Source organism: Thunnus albacares, chromosome 9, assembly GCF_914725855.1.
Source record: "Thunnus albacares chromosome 9, fThuAlb1.1, whole genome shotgun sequence".
Lineage (NCBI taxonomy): Eukaryota > Metazoa > Chordata > Actinopteri > Scombriformes > Scombridae > Thunnus > Thunnus albacares.
In genome coordinates this window covers 30143285-30167843 of record NC_058114.1, presented here as the reverse complement: position 1 = coordinate 30167843, position 24559 = coordinate 30143285, and the positions used below count along the sequence as shown (strand labels likewise).

The 24559-nt window shown below is 39.5% G+C and overlaps 2 protein-coding genes across 3 annotated transcripts; one reads left to right on the top strand and one right to left on the bottom strand.

The window, feature by feature from the left end:
• Positions 1-5577: 5577 nt before the first annotated feature.
• znf648 (zinc finger protein 648) lies at positions 5578-12484 on the top strand. Of its 2 annotated transcripts, XM_044362321.1 has the most exons (3): positions 5578-5957; positions 6300-7887; positions 12110-12484. In XM_044362321.1, exon 2 carries the CDS (start codon positions 6351-6353, stop codon positions 7869-7871), a length of 1521 nt encoding a protein of 506 aa, XP_044218256.1. In that variant the 5' UTR covers positions 5578-5957; positions 6300-6350; the 3' UTR covers positions 7872-7887; positions 12110-12484. The 2 variants fall into 2 exon arrangements, with proteins under 2 accessions (XP_044218256.1, XP_044218255.1); XM_044362320.1 differs by lacking the exon at positions 12110-12484 and having other exon boundaries at positions 6300-9389.
• Positions 9483-24418, bottom strand: sec16b (SEC16 homolog B, endoplasmic reticulum export factor). The gene is made up of 26 exons (XM_044362319.1): positions 23794-24418; positions 23365-23513; positions 22962-23274; positions 22532-22629; positions 22333-22435; positions 21225-21439; positions 21001-21152; positions 19397-19458; positions 19041-19179; positions 18682-18912; positions 18190-18287; positions 15477-15558; positions 15236-15353; positions 15034-15145; positions 14527-14632; positions 14249-14386; positions 14016-14129; positions 13225-13303; positions 12922-13084; positions 12630-12790; positions 12494-12522; positions 12138-12245; positions 11958-12050; positions 11751-11868; positions 11365-11414; positions 9483-11278 (listed from the first exon to the last, which is right to left on the bottom strand). The coding sequence occupies exons 3-25, from the start codon at positions 23234-23236 to the stop codon at positions 11398-11400; spliced, it is 2811 nt and encodes a 936-aa protein (XP_044218254.1). The 5' UTR covers positions 23237-23274; positions 23365-23513; positions 23794-24418; the 3' UTR covers positions 9483-11278; positions 11365-11397.
• Positions 24419-24559: the final 141 nt, after the last annotated feature.

Here is a 24559-nt window from a genome sequence, read left to right as displayed (position 1 = left end):
ATCATACAGTATGTTTCTGCTTCATGCATGAATAGCATATACAGTAAGTTGACCTGCACTGAAAGTCAAACATGAGAAGTTGTAAACATGACTCAGAGCTTCACCTGTTTTTCTAGTCGCTGTTTGGCAGACAAGACCAGGCTAAACACTTCTCCCATGAAAGTTTTTCTTCCTATCCTGTTTTGCTAGATTCTCCGGTGTCAAGTTGCCAACACTGGGACAAAAAGTTCTCCCACTCGCTTTATTTGTAACATGCGTACATCTGCTGCCTTAAGTTATTTTGTTCTTTGGAAAAATGTTTAAATTGCAACACTGTCTTTTGTAATGAGTTCACATATCAAACAAGCCTTTGCCCTGTAGACAAACTAATCAGCAGCAAACTCCTCTTTAACTATCTTTCTTTCTTTCGCAGTTTATCTGAATGTAATAAAACATCAATCAATCAATGTCAACGTATAGGACTGATATGTTTTAAGCAAAAGTATCCCAAAGCCAGTTGTTTTCATCATTGATATTATTTACTTGGACTTTTTCTCTGGACTCTAAGTTTCCCCCCAGACCTCTTGTTGTGTCTTCTCCTCCCCTTCTGTCAAATCCTATCTTGCAGTTTACAATCCCCCCTTCCAAGACCTTTAGGAGCTGTGAAGGCAACACAACCCCCATCCGGTAACCACAAAGATAGTGGAATTTCAAAAAGGTCACACAAGCAAGCACAGGGTGATTAAAAACCAGACAGAGCAATGCCTGTAGGCCTGATACAAGTAGGGCAACCTGAAAAACACCTCAGCTTGCAGTTCTGGGAAAATGCTATCACGGCTCTACCGAAATTGAATTTCTTCATAGGGGGAATTTCCTGAAAAACTGCTATGGTGTTTTTGATTTTGTAAATACAAAATGCCATGATGATGTTTTTAGCTTTCAGTGCCCCAGTGGCAGACAAAGTCTTAACCATGTTAATATTAAGGCTAGTCTTTTCCTGTTAGCCTTAAGCACAAGGTCAGCTGCAGACAGAATGATTTAATACTTCCTTTTATTTTGCAAACTTTTGCAAGCTTTCACATGGTCCTGGTAAGGGTTTGCTATGCTGATAACTATAAAAACACATTATTTGTGTTACACTTTCTGAAAGTAAAAGTCCTACACATTAATAAAAGTGGTCTCATTTTGCAATTTTCAGACTATCCTTATTCATATAAAAATTTAAGGTACTCTTCCTAATTTTAGCTGCCAGGTGTCCAACAGCTCCGGCAAATCCCCACATTTTGTCCCAGCTCACATGTTTTGCAATCTTTACAGTTCAGCTGCGAACTGTATTGAGTTTCAAAACAACTACGCAGTCAGCTGGGTGGAAGTTTTGGAATAGGAGACACTGTTGGACACTATAACAAAATGAAGGTGTGAACATTTAAAGGTATACAATGTGTGATATAAACAAAAAGATTACATAATCACCAAAAATCAGAACACATCACTGTAACCTGCTATGACTTCAGGATTATTAAAACACAGACTAACACTAGACAACAGCTATATCTAAGTTTCAGTATGACCAGTTAACAAACACAAAATGCTTATTTTTCATCAATTAATCAAACTCCTGTATTACTTATTCAAATATACATTTAATTAACATGGTTAAGAAAATACCTATTGGCCCTTTAAGTGGACTAGTTAGAAGTGATCAGGTAATTTACGATAAGCCTTTAATCAACTCAAATCCCATCACTATTGGATGCTTGTCAAATTCTATTGCCAATGGCAGATCAAAAGAAAGACGAATTAGACTTGGCAACTTCAGTCTTTAATAGGCTCCAATTTAAATCCAGAAAAATAGTTGGCTGGAGTCACCAAAAGAGCAAAGAATGAAAATCCATGTAAACTGAGAAAGTACAGGTGTGATAGTAGCTGTAGGTTCAACCAGTCAAATTGCCCTCTTTAAAGACAGAGGTTCAATATGGAGGTAAATGGAAGGAGCAGTTTGTCTCCTAATGCACTAAAGTTAAGAACTGGTACCCTGATGATGAATGTTACAGACTTTAGTGTCAAGTTCTTTATTGACCAGGTTCCCTTCATTCCTTGAACTCACCTACAGCTGGAATAATTTATGACAAAAACAGAAACAGAAAACAGCAAGGTGGCACTTTGAGGAAGGAAACTGCCCTTCACCTGGGAGCAACAGTTCAACACAGCTTGTGATGGCCAAAAACATTCACTTTTCCTTTGGTATTAGAAAGGAAAATCTCTAATCTGATACTTTTCTTTACTAACATGTTTTTTCTGCAGTGCTTTGGGTCACATCCTTCCACTATATTTAAATGCTACATTAGCGTTGTCAGTTCTGCATGCCACTGACAGTGACAAGCGTGTTAGCTTATTCAACAATATGAACATACTGAACAAGTCATTACAGACATCAGCCTGAGGATGACTGTTTGCAAATTGGTAACTAATTGCTGACACAAACAGTTGGCAATGCTACTCTCTGTTTAGATAAGACAAGATGAAAGAGAAAGGCTGAGGTCTGTATCTTGTTGTCTGTGTGAGTAGATTAAAATAGTGGTGATCACATCACATGATTAAGACAATGTCTACATTTGAATACATTTGTCTCCTCCCCCTGTCATCACTATCTTGTGTGTCACAAAGGTGTTGATTGAACCCTATTTTGAGGTCTTTGTAGTTTGTAGTGTTGTATTGGATTATATTCTGTTGTATGGTGTTTGTTATTTTGTCCTGTACTTCTACTGGCCCCAATACATAGGTGGTGTAAAGACAGTCATCCAATATAGAATATCAGTTGTGTCATGATAAAAAAAAACAAATAGATAAATAAAATATAATGCTTCATTAAAATCAAGCAATACTACAATAAACATTTGGCCAAATCTACTTAGGAAGAATACTGTGAAGTAGAAATACATCTAGTCTGTATTAAGAGGCTCAATGTGGGTTGATGCTCTGTAGGGTACATCTTATGCAACTGGATGCATAGCGAAGCAAATCCAACCATTACCACACGGAACAGAGAAAGGAGTTCTGTGGAAAATTCCTAAACCGAGTATGTTCTCAATTAAGGAGGTCTACTCCACCATGAAATTCAAGAACCACCCCCAGAATGACTCGGCACTTTTCCCTGTGCAGTGTGCCACTGTGTTACATGTATCAATGAAATATTCATTCACATCCAACGTTCTAGCAAAGGAGATTGAACTTGATGTATTTAAATCTATTGGTGTCCGCTGATGATCCTCACAGATTGCATGCAAAGTCAAATTCATACTGGTTTTGTTAGGATGAAAGGAAACATTGAAATGATGTAAAGTAATATTTTTATTGAATGAACAGCTTTTGAATGGAGTTCTCAAATTCAGTGTGAGCAAGCATGTTCATGTCCTGTCCATGTTCCTCTTTTATTCTTTGAAGTGGTCATGAGGGTGAAACACTTTCCTGACTGGGGGTCTTGAAGGAACACAAACACCCAGTAAACTAACAAACCACAACCTTTTTAATCCCAACAGGGACGTCCTGGGTGACGCTCCCAAAACTGGTTGTTAGTACAGCTTCAGCATCAGGGTTCATTTATAACGTCACCACAAAAGGCATTTACGTAACATCCACCACAACTTTGTTGTGACAGCTTCCAGTTGACAAACACAGAGATGCCGAGTCAGTCAACATTTCAACTCCCTCACTTCAGTTTGACCTTTTTGTCACTTTTATTGATTTTAAGGCACGACAACAGTAAACATATGCAAAGAGGTACACCTGTGGCAGCTCAGAGTTTAATACAATTTAATTTTTATGCCTTCAAATGGAGATGAAACTCCTTTGAAACTGGCAAACTGTTATACAACACATACATATGCACAATGACATAGTTGCATAACTATAACAGATCAAATCAGGAAGAATGTAGTTGCCAGTAATAAGGTCAGCCAACAATTACTATGCTTTTTACTGAGCTACAGCGGTTATTTTCATCAGCCTGCTTTTTGTAATTCTGCTTTTTGTCCAAACGTTTTTCTTCAACTTTAAATGATCACTTACGCCAGTTCTTGTTTTTGTCAATAACGTCCTTGATTTATTTGCATGACATGGTCCTAAATTTGAGTATTACATAAATACAGCCACTGGGTAACGAATGGAGTACTGTTCACTATTTCTGAAAGCTTGGGAATTTACCAGTACATATGTGGTGCTGATGTGTGGGAAACAACAAAGAGGAGAGACACCACAGAGACCAAAACCTGTAGACTACAAGGAACATCTGAGTTTAAAACACAGCTTTGTGAAGGTGATTTGTCAGAGTGTTGAATTTCAGCTGGCTTTGCTGGAAAAATATGCACTCACTGCAGACCAGCACTGTCCATTTAATTACAACATCAGTCTCATGAGAACCTTTCAATTACTTAACACATGTGGGCTGTTCAAACCTTGCCTGTCTCCCTACACTGTGAAAGAGAGAAGAAAAGAAACAGACCCCTCTCTGCCAGTGATCACCATGTCAGCCACAGAAGGATTGTGTCCGATTCATGAATCTCATTTCAAGAGACACTCAGAAGAGACAAAGCATTCGAAAAAGATTTCCCCAAACTGATGAATTAAAGTAAGAGACTGATTATAGCACAAGCAAATGTCCAACACCGCCATCCTCCTCACTGAATTCTACCAACATGAAGACCAATCTGTTTGTTATGAATGGTTAATGGTTAGTAAAGGGATATGAGGTCATCTACTGACAAAAAAATGAATTGCAACTTATTTATCAAGACGTGAGAACAATAAAGGTACATAGTGTTCTCAAAACCACATCATACATAATAAATCCATTCCCCATTTTCATTTTTGAAGCATATTTGGACACAGAAATTAGTTCCTGAAAAATACCGTAATTGAAAACAAAGACCAACTGTGTCCATGAAAAGAGAAGTGGATACATCCTTTTTACTCTCTGATTTAAATGTTAAATTGAGAACATCATGTTATTGTTCAGCAACACACATTTCCACAATGAGATGTATTATAAGATAAAATTTCCATTGAGGGTTTTTGTATGGAGCTGGTGATTTTCCATAATCTGTGGTTCATGTGATCATAAAAACAACATGTAAACAGCGACATCTTGAGGCCATTATTGGGAAATACTCACGAATTTAAAAAACAAAAAGCCCCTGTAGATTTGCTGTAATATAAAACGCATCATCAATGATTCAGAATTTAAAAATATAAGTGTGAATGGGCTGAACTCTCTCCAACATACCTTAAACAGACATTTCTATAGAAATATCATTCAAGTTTATTACTTTAGTATTTATTTAGAAACGTGGGCTTCACTGGACTGAATACTTGTCTTAATTGGTGCGTTCATTAACGGGCATGTGACCTCATCACCTAAATTGATAAATTGAAATATCAATGCGCCACGGAGGAAGAACAAACTCAAGTTTAAATAATAGCCGTAGCTAAATATTAGCTTTTTTCACCCTTTTACAAGGTATTTGTTTCGAAAAAATAGTTAATTTAAAATACTTAATAAGCCTTCCCCTGCCTTTAACACATTGAAGAGAGCTGACAGGCGAAACACAAGCAACTCACGTAAATAACCTAAAAAGCATGAATGCTGCAAAAAAGTAGCATCTACCTTAGTTAAAGAACGACAAATTCCCGTCTTATGACATCTCAAATTTAAAGTTTAGACAATTTAAAGTTCTCAATCTTTGAAACAGACTGTGTAAGTTACTCATGAGGCTACACACACGGGTGGCAAGCTAAATCAGTGGAAGTAAGCTGAGCCAGGCTCTGAGGATATCACTGCTGTTGCTGACTAGCAGGATAGATGCTGACCCAGAGCGACCCTGCTGCCAAACTCCGCCCGGTAACACCCACAGGGTAGACCCGCGGCTAGTATAACTCTGTGGCATCTCCTGGACTTGACCTGCACGGAGGGAGACCGCAGGGTAAGTAGTGCTGTAAAAATGTTTTTCATTTATGAAGGAAACATTTATGAGGTCAACTGAGAGAGCGTTTGAATTATATTGACAAATAATATAGAGCTCAGGATATCTGTCACATGACTGTATGGCATGTCCCTGAAGGTTATATGTAGGATGTTTCCAGGATACTAGTATATACTGCAGAAAAGAAGTTGCCAGTAGGCTGGTTATAGATAAAGAAGATGCATTAATATGACACATCTGTGATAATGATCATTTATATTAACAAAAAACAAAAAAACAAAAACAATTCTGAGATGTTGAATAGGATGCTAATAAGATGTTTATGTATTTTATTATTTTTAGGTCTTTTTAAGGAGGAATTGTGTCAGGAAAGCCCTCAACATCTTGAACCTCATGCAGGTGATTTCATGCCCCACCATAAAATTGACCATGGCTGAAGAAATGTCCCCAAAGATGACTGAAAAAGCAGGTGTTTTAAAGAGAAGCAAAAGGAAACATCAAGAAAGGCATTATGTCACTCAGTCTCTTCCGAGTGGACAGATCTCAGGTAATAATGTGAAGACTGACTCCTCATTTGGAGGTTTTTGTACTGGTATGGACTCACTTTCAGAGAGTACTGACACTGGAATCCTTTATCTTAACCCTCAAACACCAAACTGGTCTCTTGTGGAGAAATTTGCCGAGCTGTCACCAGGACATGAATCAGGACTTAATGATGACCAAGATAACAGCAGTGGAGAATTGTTACAATGCTCTGAATATGCTGAGAACAATAAAATATATAGAGCTAATGAAGTGCACTTGGATTCACTGAAAAAGGAGAAAAGGAACTGCTCAAAATACCTCAAGACTCGTGAGGTACAAAATGATACTTCTGTCAAACAGAGAGCACCTAAGCTCAGAGAGCAGAATGTAGAGGAATGTGCCCCAGGTGAAGCTGTGAATAAAAAGAAGAATGGAAATAATCCTCCTGATGAGAAATTACTTGAGAAGTGTGAAGACAAGAAGATCCCTCGACTTTTAGCAGCAATGAAAAAACGTAGTGGAGTTGACACAGAGCACCGTCCCTTCAAGTGCACACACTGCCCCTGGGCTTTTAAGAAGCTCTGCAACTTACAGAGTCACTTACAGACACACACGGGCCTCAAGCCCCATGTGTGTGACATATGTGGCAAGGCATACTCTCACCAGGGGACGCTGCAGCAGCACAAGCGTCTACACACGGGTGAAAGACCATATCACTGCCCCTTCTGTGTCAAGACTTACATCTGGTCCTCAGATTACCGCAAGCATATCCGCACACACACAGGTGAAAAGCCCTATGTCTGTGACACTTGCGGCAAGGATTTCATACGCTCCTCTGACCTGCGAAAGCACGAGCGGAATATGCACACCAATGACAAGCCCTTCCCGTGCGCTCACTGTGAGAAGACCTTTAATAAACCTCTCTCCCTGAAGCGTCACGAGCGCAAGCACCTGGGAGTGAGGCCTTTCTCCTGCCCCGACTGTGGGAAGACATTTGCTCTGGCCAGTCGTATGGCAGAGCACCAGAAGACCCACACAGGAGTGCGTCCGTACGTCTGCTCGGTGTGCTCCAAGTGTTTCACAAAGTCCTCCAACCTGACCGAGCACGAGGCCATTCACAGTGGAGAGCGGCCCCACAAGTGTACAGAGTGCGGCGTGTCGTTCGCCATGCCTTCCCGCCTCATTCGCCACCAGTACATTCACAATAAAGAGAAACCCCACAGCTGCACTGGCTGCAGCAAGAACTTTAGTAACCTAGCTGCACTGAAGCTTCACCAGGAGCAAACCTGTGCTGGGAGGATCTTTGTCTGTGTGGAGTGTGACAAATCTTTCCAGTGTGACGCAAAGCTTGCACAGCATATGCTGAGCCACAGCGACAAGAATGTCTGAATCTTTTTAAAGACAGGTACTGTACACCTCCATCACTGTGCTAGTACTGTTCATTTAATTTACAACCTTATATCCAAATGCAGTGGTATCAGTTTTATTGAATGATAAACTTATCAGTAATTCAGTTTCAGAGACATTGGATCCATTCAAGGTCCTAGGGCACCAGTTTATGTTAAGGTTATCATGATTGTGCCTCATGCGTTTACTATTTTATTATGCACACAGCCCCCTCTCCTCATGGCACTGGGTTGTCTCATGAGAATGTTGTGGGATGAAAGTTTCCATTAGCACAGCAGACACTGGAGCTGACAGCTTAATGTGCCAATGGTTACAAGAGCATTAGCCCCTTCTAAAGGTGTGAATATATATGCAATTAATAACATACACAATATTGCATTTAAGAGATGCAGGTGGTTTATCATGATGAATGGCATCCAACAATGCACTAATGTATCTATGTCTAGACCATTTTGAATCTGGTGGGCAAGGTGGGACATGCTGACTGATTCAAGAAGGGATGGCACTGAGCATGGCATTTCAGAGGGCCCATCACTTCCTCACCCTGAATTTATAGATACATAGAGATTTAAATACCTGACTTTAGCATCAGTGACATTTGCCAAACATAGATGACAGCTTTGTTGTACAGTTTAGGACTGTAGGCAGCTAGTACATTATAGTACCCTGACAGATGGAGTGACAGCTTAACGTCTCAACCCTCAACCATCAGTGTAATGTTGTATATGCATACAACAAATCCACCAACATTAATGTTTTAAATGTTTATTCTCAGGTGCACTGTTTACCTTTGCCAGTTACTATTTGATTGTGGTCAGACATTTATGGTCTTGTTATTTTTTCACATGAATTTTGGACTTTGTACTTTTTATTGATGCAAGCAGCACAAATAAGAATTGCGACAACACTGTTGTCACTTGTGCTCCAACATAGATTTTGGGGTGGCAACTCTTAAGGAACACTACTGCGACCACATTTATAGACCAGTCCAGCTTTTTCTAAGTTCAGTGTAGCTTGCTAACCAGTCAGTCATGACTGCTTTTTTGCCAGGGCAATACAAAGTCAGTACAGTCCTATTATTTTGTAGTTGTGGTGCCTTCTTTTTATTTTGCTGGAGGTTTTGTTTGATAAGTGGCTTTATAGTTTACTTCAGTATGCATCATATCATTTTATATGCAATCAAACTATTTGGGGTTAAGAAAGTGTTTTTTTTTCAAGAAATGGAACTTTTGTGCAGAGGAAAGCCTAGAAGTTGGGAGCACATTAGTGAGGGTGGTTTTCAACAACTCTGTTGAGCAGCACATGCAGTATTATTTGCTAAGATTTTTAAACAGTAACACACACACAGCATCTTACCTGATATAAAATGGAAATTAACCCCAAATCAAACTGCAGGAATTGTATTATTAAGCAAGTTAAGTGCACTTATGATATCATTTACATCTACATGTGTTAGTCTGAACTTGTAATATTAATGAATTATCTGAATGTTAGTTGTAAACTGTTGTTTTAATCATATTGATGAGCACAACAACCATGTTTGGTTTGCATGTGCGTCTTCTTAGTGGATTAAAGGGAACCAACAATGCAAACTTGTAATAATAAAATTTTATTGTGAAGGTGAATCTCAATAAATTTCTACCAGATGGTAATTCTTCGAAATAAAGTCATCGGGCCTTTCTTTAACTAATAATATTGTCTGCTCACTTTAAAACAAGTAGGATAAACCAAACTAATCCAACCAAAAGAACATTTAAGGAGACTTGTACATATTGAGAGATTTTGGGATGCCACTTGTCTTTCATAAAGCTATCAATTCTGAATGTTTTTATGCTCTGACACATAATTGGCAGGCAGCAGTGAGCGGTGACACACATCCTGGATATCTATGTGTGCTAGTGTGTGCCAGTGTGCCTAACTCACACTTGGCTCCTGCAGAGTAATCGTAAAAGGAGACAGCACCTGCCATGTTGTCACTTGCTCTCCACTTAGTGAGAAGCTCCCTTTGGCACCCTTATTTCTTTGCAAGACATATTTATTCAATATGTGACTTGATTTTGCTATTAAGTGAGTGGTATGTCATAAAAAAACAACCACATACTGACTGTAGATAAAGTTTTTACATTTTGTAATAGTGAAAAATTACTTTGAGGCAAGAATGCACAGATAAACTGGTAGTTAATACATTTCAGCTGCTGGCACAGAGGTACAAAAAAACCATGTACATATATTGTAAAAATACATATATAAGTCACATGACATACATATACATGATATCAAAAACATGTTTACAAGGTGACAGGATAATTTATCAACTTTGTTCAAAATTTTATTCCAAGGATATATATTACTGTGTGCTTTATATACATTTTAGCGTAACCCTAACCCTCAGCACATGATGTTATCCTGTAAGTGTCTGCTGGCCGGGGGAAGAGGTATAGGACATGCTGGCTGTTTGCCTGGCCGAGGTCTTTCCCACTCTTCCCTCTCCCACCTGTCATGTGGTACCATCCATCTTGGCAGCATGACAACACTCTTCCATTTTTTTCTTTATATGTCTCATATATAATTAAAACTAAAACTATTTCACTTTACAGATTGGAAAACTAACCAAATGTTGCTGACTTTGTGCTTTAATGAACTAGCCAGGCTACAGATTCCGCTTACTCAGCTTGCAAGATTGAAGCTGACTTCTGTGAGGCTAATAAATCACTACAGCATTAGGTTACATTTTAGCTTGGATCTCATATATGCTTGAATGTATTTTTGCATTGGCATTTTATCATTAAAATATAATGCAGTGGTACTGGTAGATTTACCCATTTTAAATATAATACCTTTATTAAATGTGTAGCGTTTGCAATATATAGCATGGATAATTATTTAAGAGTGGTCTGGGCTGTGAGAGTCTAGTGACATACTCACTGGGCACTTAGGTGGTCATTTGCACCAGCTATTTCAAACTTTTTCTGCTAGAGTATAACTTGCCTAAGTGTTGCTGGCATCAATATTTCTGGTCAGATCCATCATGCATAAATGGTTACTGAGGTCAGTTAAGATATTCCTTACCCCTAACGTATCCTGCATCCACTGGTAATTCCCCTGCTGTCAGCTTTTATGAAGCACATCTCAACTGTTTTAGCTCCCTGCAATATGAGTTACTGTGCTAGTTCATCTAGTGTATTTCTGTAGCTAACATGCAACATGATGGTGTGCAAGCTAAGGGGGTTTAAAAGGGCATCCTTAAAAAAGAAACATGGATGGTGGTGAGCAGTATGGATCTTATTGGTGTCTTTCCAAGCCCAGGTGAAGTTCTCATTAGACTTAAAGCCAACATTAATGGTTGGTAGTGCAGTATCCCGTCTTTGGTTTTAGTGGTGTCAGTGGTCCTGCGAACATAAGATTTAGATGTGAATCATTGATCGTTTAAAATGGTACCGATACTGTATATTTCTCTTAAAGAAATTTATTTTACCTGTAATACAGGCTAGTGGTGTTGACAGGGTTTCTACCCCAGCTGCTGGCCTATGTGGAATACATGGATAAATATAGTAAACTATCACATTTGCATAATTAAACGTAGGTAAAATATCACCAGTGACAGCCAAACCACCGCAATGATTTAAATTTCAGCGCTAAATAAATGCAAGCTGCATATCATGACTGTACTTCTGCCAAATATGAAATCGAACACGCTGGTCAGCAAGTGTGTTAATGGCAGCTACACAAGGTCACTGCTCCTCTAGGGGGCCCCTTCATAACATTATCAGTATGTGAAACTTGGTGACATATTTATGACTCACCTAATTGAAAAATCAAGGATGATTGAACAACACTGACATTGGTCATTACAAAACTCACCTGCTTTCCTTGAGAAAGGATTGACTCCAGCTGAGGAGGGCTGGATGGATGGAAACATGCCAGGGGAGACAATAGCAGGCGGAGGAGGAGGACAGAAGTCAGTAGTGGGTGGTAGCTCCTGGGAAAATAAAAATAGTATCTTACATCACCAAATTGAAAACTTAATTATAACTGAACAGTGTAACATATATTTACTCTGACTCTTACTGTCTGAGCTGGGCTTCTCTGCTCTGAGCTCTCCTTTTGGACATCTTTGGATTTTGATTTGAACCAACCACTAAACCACCCCGTCTTGGTGCTCTGATTATAACACAGAGACAGTGAGACACATGTCAAATGATTCTAATGTGGTTTAACAGGTGTCAATATGACATGGACCTCACCCACCTGTTTAGGAGGCTCGTTGATCTGCTTGGAGGCCTCAAAACCTTGCGGGATGCTCTGCTGCATTGGCCCCTGCTGACTGATGTCGACCTCCGGCATCTGACCCCCCATCTCCAAAGGCAAATACAGACAACAACAAATGTCCAGGTAACTTTTGGAAACACTTATCAATGCTCTATACACTTAAGAAGGTTAAAATCTTTAAACATTCTATTTACAGTGGTAACACATTAAATCTTTTAGCAAGGAATTTAATTTTAGTAATAAAAATCTAGCAAAATGTGATTGAATCCGACCAGTAGGTTGCCATCTTTGTGTTCCCCGCCTTTTTATTAAGGAATATTACTAACTTTACTCACAGTGCCTACTACAGGGGACAACCCAGCACCTGTAGGAGCAATAAAATCAAAATATCACACAAGCTGACTCCCCACAGCCCATAGTAAATATATGAATAAAGAAAGGAATGAATGCTCTCTAACATTAGATACTCACCCTCTGCTGCTGATGGCAAATCACTCAGAGGACAATGTGGCAAGGCAGTTCCAACTTCAGCACTATCTGTGTTATGATAACTGAAGTCTTGGCTTCCAGCAACTGTAGGCGCTGGGGGAGCATAACCCACTGCTACTGGCATCAGAGGATTGGCCTGTGGCCTAAACAAAGCAACAGGGAGAGGACAGTGATTTAACAGGGTCTTTTAGGACTGGATATCACATGTGCAGTAAGGGTTTTCATCTATGTGGTAGACTTAAGTGGATAAGGCATGCTGCTGTATAATTTGTACCATTCCTGAGGTCCTCTGATGTCCCCTGACAAAGCTACCATTTCCTCGTTTCTTTCTTGAAGTTGATGTACAGGGGTTTCTTGATCCTCAGTGCCTCTGTAATAAAGCAGTTCAGGCTCTGGACTGTGGATGTCATTGAACCTTGGGTCATCCAGGTCAGATTCTGTAGAAAATGAGAGCAACATTTGTTAGTACTTCATTAACATTTGTACATGAAAGCAGGGGCAGAAGACACTACTCTCTGGTGGCAAACAGGCACCATATAGTGCATCATTAGAAAAAATGAAAGGACAAAAAATCTACCTGATAACTTTTTGTCATTGACCACAGCATGTCCCTCAGGAGGTGGATGGTATGTTTCAATGAAGTCATAACTCCCCGTCTGAGCATAATAACAAAAACAAGTTAAGACATATATTAAATATATGCTAACTTTAGCATGATAGATATATCATGCTCACAATTACAATGTTAACATGCTAATATTTAGCAGATGTATTGTCCACCATCTAAGTGCAGTCTGTTAGCATGCATTTGCTAATTACCCTAAACACAAAGTACAGCTTAGGCCGTTGGAAATGTAATTAATTTTTCAGGGATTCGGCCATTAACCAAAGTATTGGACAAAGTAAAATTTTGACCTGACGATGGCACTAAATGAAAAGTCAAGGGATCAACAGAGTTATTATATTTCATCCTGCAAAGTACATAATTGTCTGTACCCTTCATGGTGGCACTACAGGAAAAGTCAGGGGATCACCAAATTCATTACACGGACTGGGTACCATGAATGTCTGTGAATGTTGTGGCAAACCATCTAGTAGATGATTAGATATTTCAATAGATAAGTGAAAACGTTGACCTGCTGTTAATGTTATTGATTATAACTGTGTTTGACATGTCAAAATATCTGCTGTGAAAAGGCTCTATAGTGCCAATGCTGCTAGTGTGGCTAAAAGAAGTTTTGCTACATTAAGGTAGCCATTGAAAGCCAAATAAATTTTACAAGCACAAAATGGACAACAATGTAAGCTCCACTAATGGAAACTCCATGTGAAATAAAAGCCACGGAGAAGCTGATCTGAAGGAGTCACCTGTAAACTATGATGCCTGGCACGTAGTTGTTTCAGCCAGTCAGGTTCCTGCCCAGCTCCGCAAACCCCTGCTTCACTGAACTGACCTTCAGAGTGTCTCAGCCTGTCTGCCAACTGCAGGAGAAAAGATACAGACAGTACATCTATGTAGACCTTCATTGACACACACAGATGCACTTATTAAATGTGTAAGACATAGTAAGTATATTGTCTGTGGAGAAACGTGTGAATACCTTAATAACCTCTTCGGTCAAGACAAAGAAAGGCTCAGTCTGTCTGAGGATCGCCTGTCCTACCACCTCGCAGTAATGGAAGGCTTGAGATGCAAGTCCACAGTCTAGAAGTCGACTGGCATACAGGAACTTATACACCTGACAACCACACAGCAATATTAAGAATCACATACATGTAAAAATTGCAATTTCTTTATCCTACATTTTTTTTAATGATGCAAATGCCTTTGTTAGACTGATGCTGGAAGGCATTGAGATCAGATATAAATGGGAGCTACCTGAAAGGATGGGATTGAAAGGCATTTGCCCCCAAGTGTCTGGCAGTACTCATACAACTCAGTGCACTGGATGGCAAAGTTTGTGGCAAAGTATTCAAAGGACTGCCTGAAGGAGAAATAATTAAAGATGACATTATATGAGAGAAGAGCAGAGGAGCATGTAGATGATGAATAATGACAAATGATCCACTCATGGAATACAGTGAAGCACGGCAGCAAAAATCAGACCATACAGTAACAAATAATCAGACATAAATAAAATAATTTAACGAAACAATATCCTGAGGCTACAAGTAAGAAGACAAAACTAAGATTAAAATAAGCGGCATAAGGAGAAATCTCTTGTCTTGTGTTAATTTCTTGTAATTCTTTTTCTTTTACACAAATAGTTTCTTTCACCAGAAAATTATGTTCAATTTCAGTTTTACAATTCCATTAAATATGAAGCTGATAAAGCTGAACACCAATTAGACTGATGAATGGCATCAAGGTCCAAGCACAGCTCACCTGTGGCTGCTGCCTAGAAGTACCAGTCTCGCTGCCTTCTGCATGAACACCCCAAAGGGAACACTGGCTGTCAGGTAGCAGACGTGGGCGGCATGTATGAGGCCTCTGGAGGCTGCATGCAGAAGAGAAGCACAAAACAATCACCTTGTATATCTATGCAGAAACAGTATCACAACCTGTCAGTCAGTCAGTGCTTCCATACCTAGTGTGTCCCCCATGGTGATGATGGCCTTCTGTTGGACGGCAGGATCTCCCGTCTCATTGGAGAGCATAACGGCCAGATGGGGCCTCCAGTCACCCCACTTTTCATTTCCACAGCACTGGGCACAAAACATCACTATCAAAACTCTTCATGCTTAATAAGATACAGACTGACATCTTTAAAATACAATTGAAATTGTAAAGATTGGGATGTATGAACAGCTATGTTCTAGGTGTTTTACCGTGGCCACAGAAGGGATTCTCCCGGACAGTAGTTGGAAGATAGTCTGAAGGGGATCACTGGCTGTTAGCTGGCCTGTAAACCTACCAACAGAGCCTTTGTGTCATTGCATATCTTAACTAAGGCTTTATTACATGCCAGAAGCCAAATTCTGTACTAAAACAGAACATTTAAAGAGCACCTCTGCTGTAGGCAGGCTCAGAACCATACACACACAGACAAACAGGCTCCCTTCCCAGCCCCAACAATACAACCAAACCCCTGTCCCCAAGTGCAATACCCAACTGCTGTTAATGCAAATAAGTGAAATAACAGTTTAACTGTTTGTGCCCCACATATTGTATTTTATTTTTACATTGCCTATATATGATTATATATCTCACACACACACACACACACACACACACACACACACACATATATATACATATACATACATATATACACACACACACACACACACACACACACACACACACACACATACATACATTGCTAAGTGGATTGTTGTCAAACCAAGTTTTGTTGTGTGTAACATGCAATGACAATAAAGCATCTATCTATCTATCTATCTATACACACACACACACACACACACACACACATATATATATATGTATATATATATATATATATATATATATATATATATATATCTGATAGCTCATGTTCTGCCCTTCTTGTCAATCACAAATAAAAATCAGTCTGGCTATCTGTTAGCCCTCCCCCACACATTCCTCCAATGACACCCAGACATATGCTGCTGCTGTGGGACATACTGCTCATGCCAAAATAGTCTGTAAAATGGATTGGGTTACATAATAAATAGTACACAAAAACTACAGTTTAGAGATAAAGTATAAACAGTTTACCATATTAAACATGGGGCACTCACTCAGGACAGTTCTCCAGTTGGAAAGGGTCAATTCCTAATGACTGGTGTGTACAGATTAAAATGCTTTAATTGAATGTACTGTATGTCAAGCCAGGTGATTTACACTTTCAGCAAAGTGTTAATGGTCTCTGGTATGTACTGCAATAAGACTACCCTGTGCAAATTATAAATAACTCAGAAGCAAATGTGAGCCCTGAAAAACAAGGTAGCAAGTAATGACATTTTGTGAGCGCAAAGAAATAAATGAGTTTCCACCTTTGACTACTTGCAGGACAAGTACATATTACAAATAGAATCAATAAACAAACTACATCATACATATCACCTCATGAAATGTTTTGGGTTTTTTTTGAAAGAGGCCAAGTTGAAGTGTTCCAGAGGTTTTACCTCTACTTGCTTTCATTAATTACCTCCTGTAAATTCTAAATAAAGCGCTTTATTTTTGGACACATGGCTGTAGGAAAGTCACGAGACTTGTTAGACGGAGTAGGTGTCCTGTCTTTTCCTTGCCATGTGCTACACAAGTCACAAGTATAAGCAGCCAAATGCTATAGGATATGATGATGAGGAGTGTGATCAGTTGATTTAGTTTTATTTACTGAATTGTCTCATCATCTGTTCAGAACAGGGACATATTGATTGAAGATGCAATTATACCCGAAAAAAATCATGATCATTAAGTTCCACAAATTGAAAAAAACCAAGAGTCTAAAGCCACACTAGTGGCTCTGTGACAGTCTACTTGGGCATTGCCATGCTTTTAGCTAAATGCTCACATCTGCATGCTAACATGCTCGCAATGACAATGCTAAGAGGCTGATGTTAAGCTGGTATAATGTTTACCACCTTAGTTTGGTTTGTTAGCATGCTAACAGTTGTTAATTAACACTAAACAAAAAGTGCACCTTATGCTGATGGGAATGTCACTCGTTCAGCAGGTATTTCATCATGAATCAAAGTATTAGACAAATGTAAATTTTGACATGATGATGGTGCTAGCACAAAAGTTAAGGGATCACCAACAATTCCTTCTGAGGGGTACTTAAATGTTTGTACCAAATTTTATGCCCATCCACCCAATAATTGTTGAGACAAAAGTCCTGCAAATTAAACGACCACATAGGTCGTCTCCACCATGGACTCCAGAACAACCCATTGAAGCATTTTCAGATCAACCCATTGGAGCGTAATATGCTGCTTTCCAAAATAGAAGCATAATATACTGATTTCGAAAAATGGCTAAGTCCAGTTTTTGCCTTTTTCGCATCTAACTAAATATCTAGCCATCCACCCAACACACCTCCTCCTGAGAAGGAAGACACCTTGTATTGATGCCATCTGAACTGCATCACTTCTTCAGGTCATAATCACAAATGGTTGCTAGACAGGCTTGTTGAGACATTCCACTCAAAACCACAAATGTCAACCTCATGGTGACACTAGAGGAAACATCAAAGAATCCCCAAAGCCAGAGGGTCTTATCCCCTGGGGATTACGATTGTCTGTACAAAATTTCATAGCAATCCATCCAATAATTTAGTTCTGTCTCGACCAAGAGGGTGGACAAACCAACCGACTGACATTACCATGCCCAGAGCCCTGCCCCTAGCGTGGCTAAAAATCACACACAGGAAGCTGAGGATGTACTCCAAATACAAGTGACAGAAATACTGTCCATATTTGCTTGTAGCTGTAACTTAAGTTTTAAGCAGACCACAAGTGTCAGTGGGAGCATTTCTTCACAAATTACCACTCATGTGTGGAATTGTACACTGATTTCTTGCAGCTGTCATGTCTCAAATTACTTTGCTTTTCTCACCTGTTCAGCACAGTGGTATAGGACCTGTTGTCCATTTTGCTGGCCAGAAAAAGTGCGTGCCCCCAGAGGCCGTTGCTCATAGCCGAGTCCAAGGCCTCCTGGAAATCACATGAGAAAGTGTGAGTGGACAAACATTCAGATCCCAGCACAATATGAGATCTATGAAAATTAGTATCAATAATTAACGAGGTTGTCCTCCTGTGAATGACCCAGGCACAACTTTGAGCCACATTGTTAATGCCGACCTGTGGTTATAGCTTTCAGATCACACCAATCAGTTATATCCTTTGACACAACAATACTGTGCCAAAATACATCATTCCTTATTTTTTACAGCCCTGCCCTGAGGTATCTGTTTTGGAGGACAGTCTGTCACTATGTATGAATATTAATACGCTACTCTAAAGATTTACAGTATATTATGACATTTGCTGTAACACTGAGATGACTAAAAGAAGCTAAACAGAAGATCAGATGATTAGATGTAGAAACCTTCTTTCTTCCAGCCAGCAGCAGTTGGGTATAGCTCTGCAGGGCCTTCTTAGAGCTCTCAGAGCTGAAGCTGGTGCAGTTTCCTGTGAGCAGGTCATCTCCTTTGCAGGGTGGTGCTTCAGCAGTTGTGCCCTCACTGAAGTCAATGAGTGTAGGAGCATCTGACTCCCAGCTTCCATCTGAATGTGAGTCCTGCATAAGCAGCTCGGCAATATCTGACCCAACTATTTGCTGAAACAATGGAAATATAAGTGAGAATTGTATTGAAAAACATGATACTGATGATTACTTTGATGGCTGTTTGATGGCAAGCCAAATGTGTATTAATTCTACACAATATTAAGACATGACCCACTCACTCCATTCTGCCTGCACAGCAGTATCAGTAGATTCCACAAGAGGGCAGCAGAGTTCTTATCATGCAGTTTGTCATCTCTCATGCAGGCGCCTGCCCTCTGGTGGGCAAATTCTATAGCATCTACTTTGTGCAAATCCTCCCTTCAAAAACATGAAAAACTGTCAAATACACTCAACATTCAGACATTGAATTTGAGATATAACCTTTTCTTTGTCTGAAGAGGGCAAGTAAATAATTCAGACATCCATGACATCCAGCAGATGGAATTCTGGTGGTGAGGAAATATTATTTGATAAGATAATTTAGTAGTGAGCATTTTCAGTTTCATAATTGCAAAACAAATGGCAAAATCAATACCTAGTTAAGGGCCCAGGGAAGTTTCTCATCTCCTGCTGTTCCTGTGTCTCACTCAGGATGACCTGTGGAAAAATAAAGATGAAAAAGCCAACAGAAATACAGAGTGAGAAATGTATGTACCAAACAATGCTAATAAACAAATTAAGTGATTCAAAATGAGTGTGATCACTGCCTGTATTCTGTCCCGTTTCAAGGAATACGTTGTAACTATCTGGAGGGAGATAGTCTAGAAGTGGCTACCAAATATTTAGAAATGACTGTTAACTTTATGAGCTCCTGACCTTACCTGACCTCCTGTAAGGTTACACATTAAAGGTCTCTTTGTACCACAAGGTGACAGTGGGAGAGGTCTCAGAAAGGAAAGTGACAAATTCTTAGAGGTTATACCAAGTAAAAAGAACACAGGATCTTTAATGATTTTAGTTTTAACACGCCATCTAGCAGCTCTGTGAGGCTGTACTATTGGCCAAAAGAACATTAAAATGCTCACTGCGACAGTGACAACACCGTCTAAGTTTAGCATGTCACCATGCTAACATTTGGTCATAAAGGACAAATAAGAAGTTTGACCTGATGGTGGTGCTGGACAAAAGGTCGACAGTTACAGGCCACATTTATTACAATTAATTTGGAGCTGAACATGGATGTATGTGCCAAATTTCATGGCAAATAATCTAAAAGTTGTTTAGACATTTCACTGAAAACTATAAATGTTTACTTTCTGATGGAACTAGAGGAAAAGTCTGGGGCACCATAGTCATTAGAGTCTATCCTCTGGGCATCATGGATAACTGTACCACATTTCATAATAATCCATTCAATAGTTGTTCAGATGTTTGATTGAAAAACAAAAATGTCAGCCTCATGGTGGGGAATAGAAGAGTCCAAAGTGCCATCATTCAAAAACGGGTTAGATTTATTAATTAGAACATCATATGAGATAATGTTATTAAAACAGACAAGAAAAATGAGAATTATAAAAGACTATGGAATAAATTTACATTACATTTAAAGGGAACAAATTTAACTTCAATCAATCTGTATGGTTAAGTCAGTTATGTTTGTGTTGGACTTTAAATATATACAGTATCACATAACAGATAACAGTGGACTAATGAAGTTTAATATGGGTTAATGAATTGTTATCCGGGTACATTATAGAAAAAATGATAAGCAGATCCATAATGGCATATGTGTGAGGTGTATAAAATGAGGGAGTTATATGTAATCTGTAATTTTGTTTGTTTTGTTCTCCTCAGTCTATCACATGTAAAGACTGTGCTAACATAGTAAACACCCTCTTGCTGTCTATATTTTCACTGTAAAATTCCCTCTCTATTTACATTTCATACCATACAAATCATACCATACACTGGTTGAGTTTGTGGCATGTAGATGTGAGTAAAAGACATGAAACGGGAAGTGTTCTATCGCTCCAACAGGAAAGACTAATTCAAAGGGACATTGTGTGCATTAATAAAGAGATGAATTTGCAAGTCCCTGAAGAAAGATGCTCCTTCTGTAAACCAAACTTACTGAAGTTGGAGAAAAGACACACGAGTATCTACTTTAATGTCATCAGTGCATGCAAATGTTGAACCTACTTCTAGACTGTGGATTTCCAGCTGGCTGACATTCTCCTGCGTGGAAAAGCCTGGAGTGACCCGTATCAGCTGGCCTGCAGGTCCAAAGCTGACAACCGCATGAGGGATTGAGTACTTCAGAGGAGCCGACATCTGACACACAGCTCCATGCTCTGAGGAGATGTGTCATTATGAACACTACGTAAAGTGAACCTGAGAGAAAACAGCTTTAACTGTATACTCACCTGCATCAGATGTGTGAGCAGGTTGTGGGCCAGGGTCATTGTGTTCAGCTCCATTTATGTATTGACTCAGTTCATAGCTGCTGGATGATAACCCTGAGTTTTTGGAACTTTCTAACGTCCCATGGTAATAAGAGGAAACCTCTTCGTTCTCTCTGGAGGGATTATCCTCGTAGTCATAGACATTATGCTGGGAGTTGTCTCTCCCTTCGTCATACCTAGAAGAAATAAAAAAATAATACATTTTGATATTTTCTATTGGTGCCAAGGATATACAGTGAATGAACCTGTGATTATATCATGAAAACATTTGCTTTTGATACATGTGCAGAGTATCAGCTTTGTCTTGTCAAGACAAAACCCTATTGCACACAGATTTGACAATGCAGGAAGTTGCAACAAGCAGTATGTTTGCAATAAATGAGACTATGGACATTATCATTAACAGCAATAGCTTCTGTGTCTAATCAAACACAGACAAAAATGCTCAATGAAAGCTGAAGTTCATTAAGGTACTTAGTCACTAGTCATTTTTGTTTTCTCCAAAACACTGTGTATTGCTGATTTGTTCAGGTTATTCTTAGGTCTTGGCTGGTGAACAAGGGTGATGATGCCTTTGTAGGTAAAGCCACTGCCTTTAACTTCTTAATTTAATGTGCCATTGTATGATCACAACTTGGACAATTCTTCCCCCAATTTGACTTCAGACCACTCAAGCCAAAGGAGTTCAACCAAAGTGTAAAATACAATCATGACACAGGAAAGGACAACAATATAAATTACTTTGCAAAGGTGGAACATTCTTCAAGAAGGCACCTCATTGATATATAACTTATAATACTTCAGCAAGTACATTTCACTATTACTCAATATGCATACATTCATACATTAATGTAAAATGTGCATACTGATTATTAATGTATACTTGTCTCCCAGACGAGTGTCATTACAAAGATTAAAGATCCTCTGATTCCTATTGAGGCCTTTATATCTTCCAGTGACTTTTGGGTTTTCCAAAACCATTAAATTTGAATTTGAAATCCGCTTACTTCTCTCAATTATAAATCTGTAAAGGAGTTGATTGTCACAGAGGTAGAAACTTGTGGTTCACCTGTATTCCTCATTGTAGGAGCTCCCTGGGTGTTCCTGGTTGTATGCTCTTTCATGGTAACGCTCCGTTCTCCATGAGTCTTGGGGCACCCACTGGCCAGCATCTTAATGATCAGAGTAACAAACCATCTCATTAAAGGGCCGAGATGCCTACTGATAGAAGCTTTGTTGCCTGACAGAGTTGTGTAGTATCACTGCACCTGGTCGACCCTGCTGTCCACTGTAATAGTCATGGTCATAATAACCGTAGTTCTCCCTGTAGTCCCAATGACTGTTGGGTGGATAGTCATACCCATGCCTGAAAACAAATCAATGCATTTATTCATTTTCTTCATCTGTTCAGTCCTTCCATTCTGACATTGCACTTGGCAGCAGGAAGGGAAATATCAACCCCACCCCACATAGGCTACAAGGTTAAAAGGTTGACACTGTGCTTCTGCATCACCATGCTGTCCCCAAATCCATACACCATACCATAAAGTGTTATGACTTTAATCAGATTGATGTTTATTGCATTGCATACAGAGAAATGATCATTAACTTATTCCTAATGTTCAGTTGCAATCACTTTTGCACAATTGATAAAATAAGAACAATTAAAATGAATGACTGGAGATAGCTTATATTCACCTGGACTGGGGTCTTTGGTGTTCTGGTCGCCCATAGTTATAAAGATACTGCTGAGTGCTGTAAGGATACTGGTCCAGTCTGGCAGGAGGACTGGTTAAATGAGCCCTGTAGCGAGGATCAGCATGAGCCCAGTGCCTGTCCCTCTCTCTGGGATCTGGTGGTGGGTAGCTCTGGTCCCTGTCCTGGTGAGAATACCGCTGGTAGTCCTCTTTGTCTTTTGATCTGTGGGAGTGACGGCCAGACTGGGGCCGGGGGTGAGATCCTCTGTGATCCATGATGACCTCCTTCACACACGGCCGGCCTACTTTAACACCTGAGGTAAATAACGGGAAATTTGCATTGTCTAGGAATGTAAAATCCGCCAAAAAAATCAACACAAAGAGAAGGTTGCTTAGGTACTTACGGCTCACACATGCCACACGCAGTCAAAGTACATCCACAACTGCCACATCATTTCACAGGAAACTCACAACATGAGCTGATAACGAGTCAACATGATAACGGGAGGATAAAGTTCACAAAATACGGAGATCCATGTGTGTTGTTGCTGCACTGAAAACCAAAAACCAGAAGACAGTATTCTTAAGAGAGGAAAAAAACTTACTAAAAGACACTAATAATAAAAGAATCAAATGCATGCTACTCAGGGTATGCATGTGCATAATCCCTGATCTCCGTCTTGTTTGCGTTGTGTCTCCAGCCTGTGTGTCAATGAGCGGAAAGTAAACAGTGGAGCACGCCCTGAGGAGTTTGACAGCTGCACTGCCAGACGCCTGGAAAAGAATAAATCACGTCCAACTTCATGCTAATCAGAACAACAAAATTACTGTACGCCTTGTCTGTGTCATATCCTCATGAGTAACCGCGTCCTCGAATAGTAGCGTACATGAGGAAAAACAGTAGCCTACAACTCTTAAGTCTTGCCACGTTGCCGGTAGAGAAGATGCAGCAGATCCTCACAGTTCAGTTATTCAGAGTCTGCTGGTCTCAGGTCAGCTTCAGGGATGTTTCAGGGACTCAGTGGGGACGGAAACTGATTACTGGTCAGATCTGCATGTTTCTTCTAGTAAAACGCGTTCATCTGAAATTCCCACCAGAGGCGCTCTAACCCTTTTTATAGTGTGTTGAAGTAATTCAAGCTGCAACTTGCATTGAAAGTCATTTATTGTCTACATAGTCTATTTCTTATACTTTTGTTCATGCAAATTATTTTTAATAAGTGAATAGAATCGGTGTTACCTTTTAAATAGAACAATATAACCTAACGCTTTGTATTATATTACATTTTACACTTACTTCTATCTTTTTTACTCTTTACAGTGTGGATACTTTTCTTTTTTCCCGGATTCTCATGTTTCACAGAACACATTTTGACGTATCACAGGTGTTATTAATAACACTAATGACAGCTCTGAGGGTTCCACTGAAGCAGCTAAATGTGATTCAGCTATCAGTCATTTTATTATTTACGCCACTGCTTCTCCTACTCTGACGTGACAAAAGGCACTCAGTGAAAAAGGACTATTGCAACATATTTCATATCTCATGTTTCATATCCACTTTACAGTACTACTTACATTCGACTGCTGACTGCACTG

Bases quoted from the DNA above. Each gene is read 5' to 3' on its own strand.
- sec16b (XM_044362319.1), bottom strand. From the start codon at position 23,236: ATGGATCACAGAGGATCTCACCCCCGGCCCCAGTCTGGCCGTCACTCC. The intron at 22,436-22,531 runs GTGCAGTGATAC...CTGATCATTAAG, and splicing joins TGGACAGCAGGGTCGACCAG to ATGCTGGCCAGTGGGTGCCC. The intron at 12,791-12,921 runs GTACAAATTATA...TGCTTTGTTTAG, and splicing joins ATCAGAGGACCTCAGGAATG to GCCACAGGCCAATCCTCTGA.
- znf648 (XM_044362321.1), top strand. From the start codon at position 6,351: ATGCAGGTGATTTCATGCCCCACCATAAAATTGACCATGGCTGAAGAA.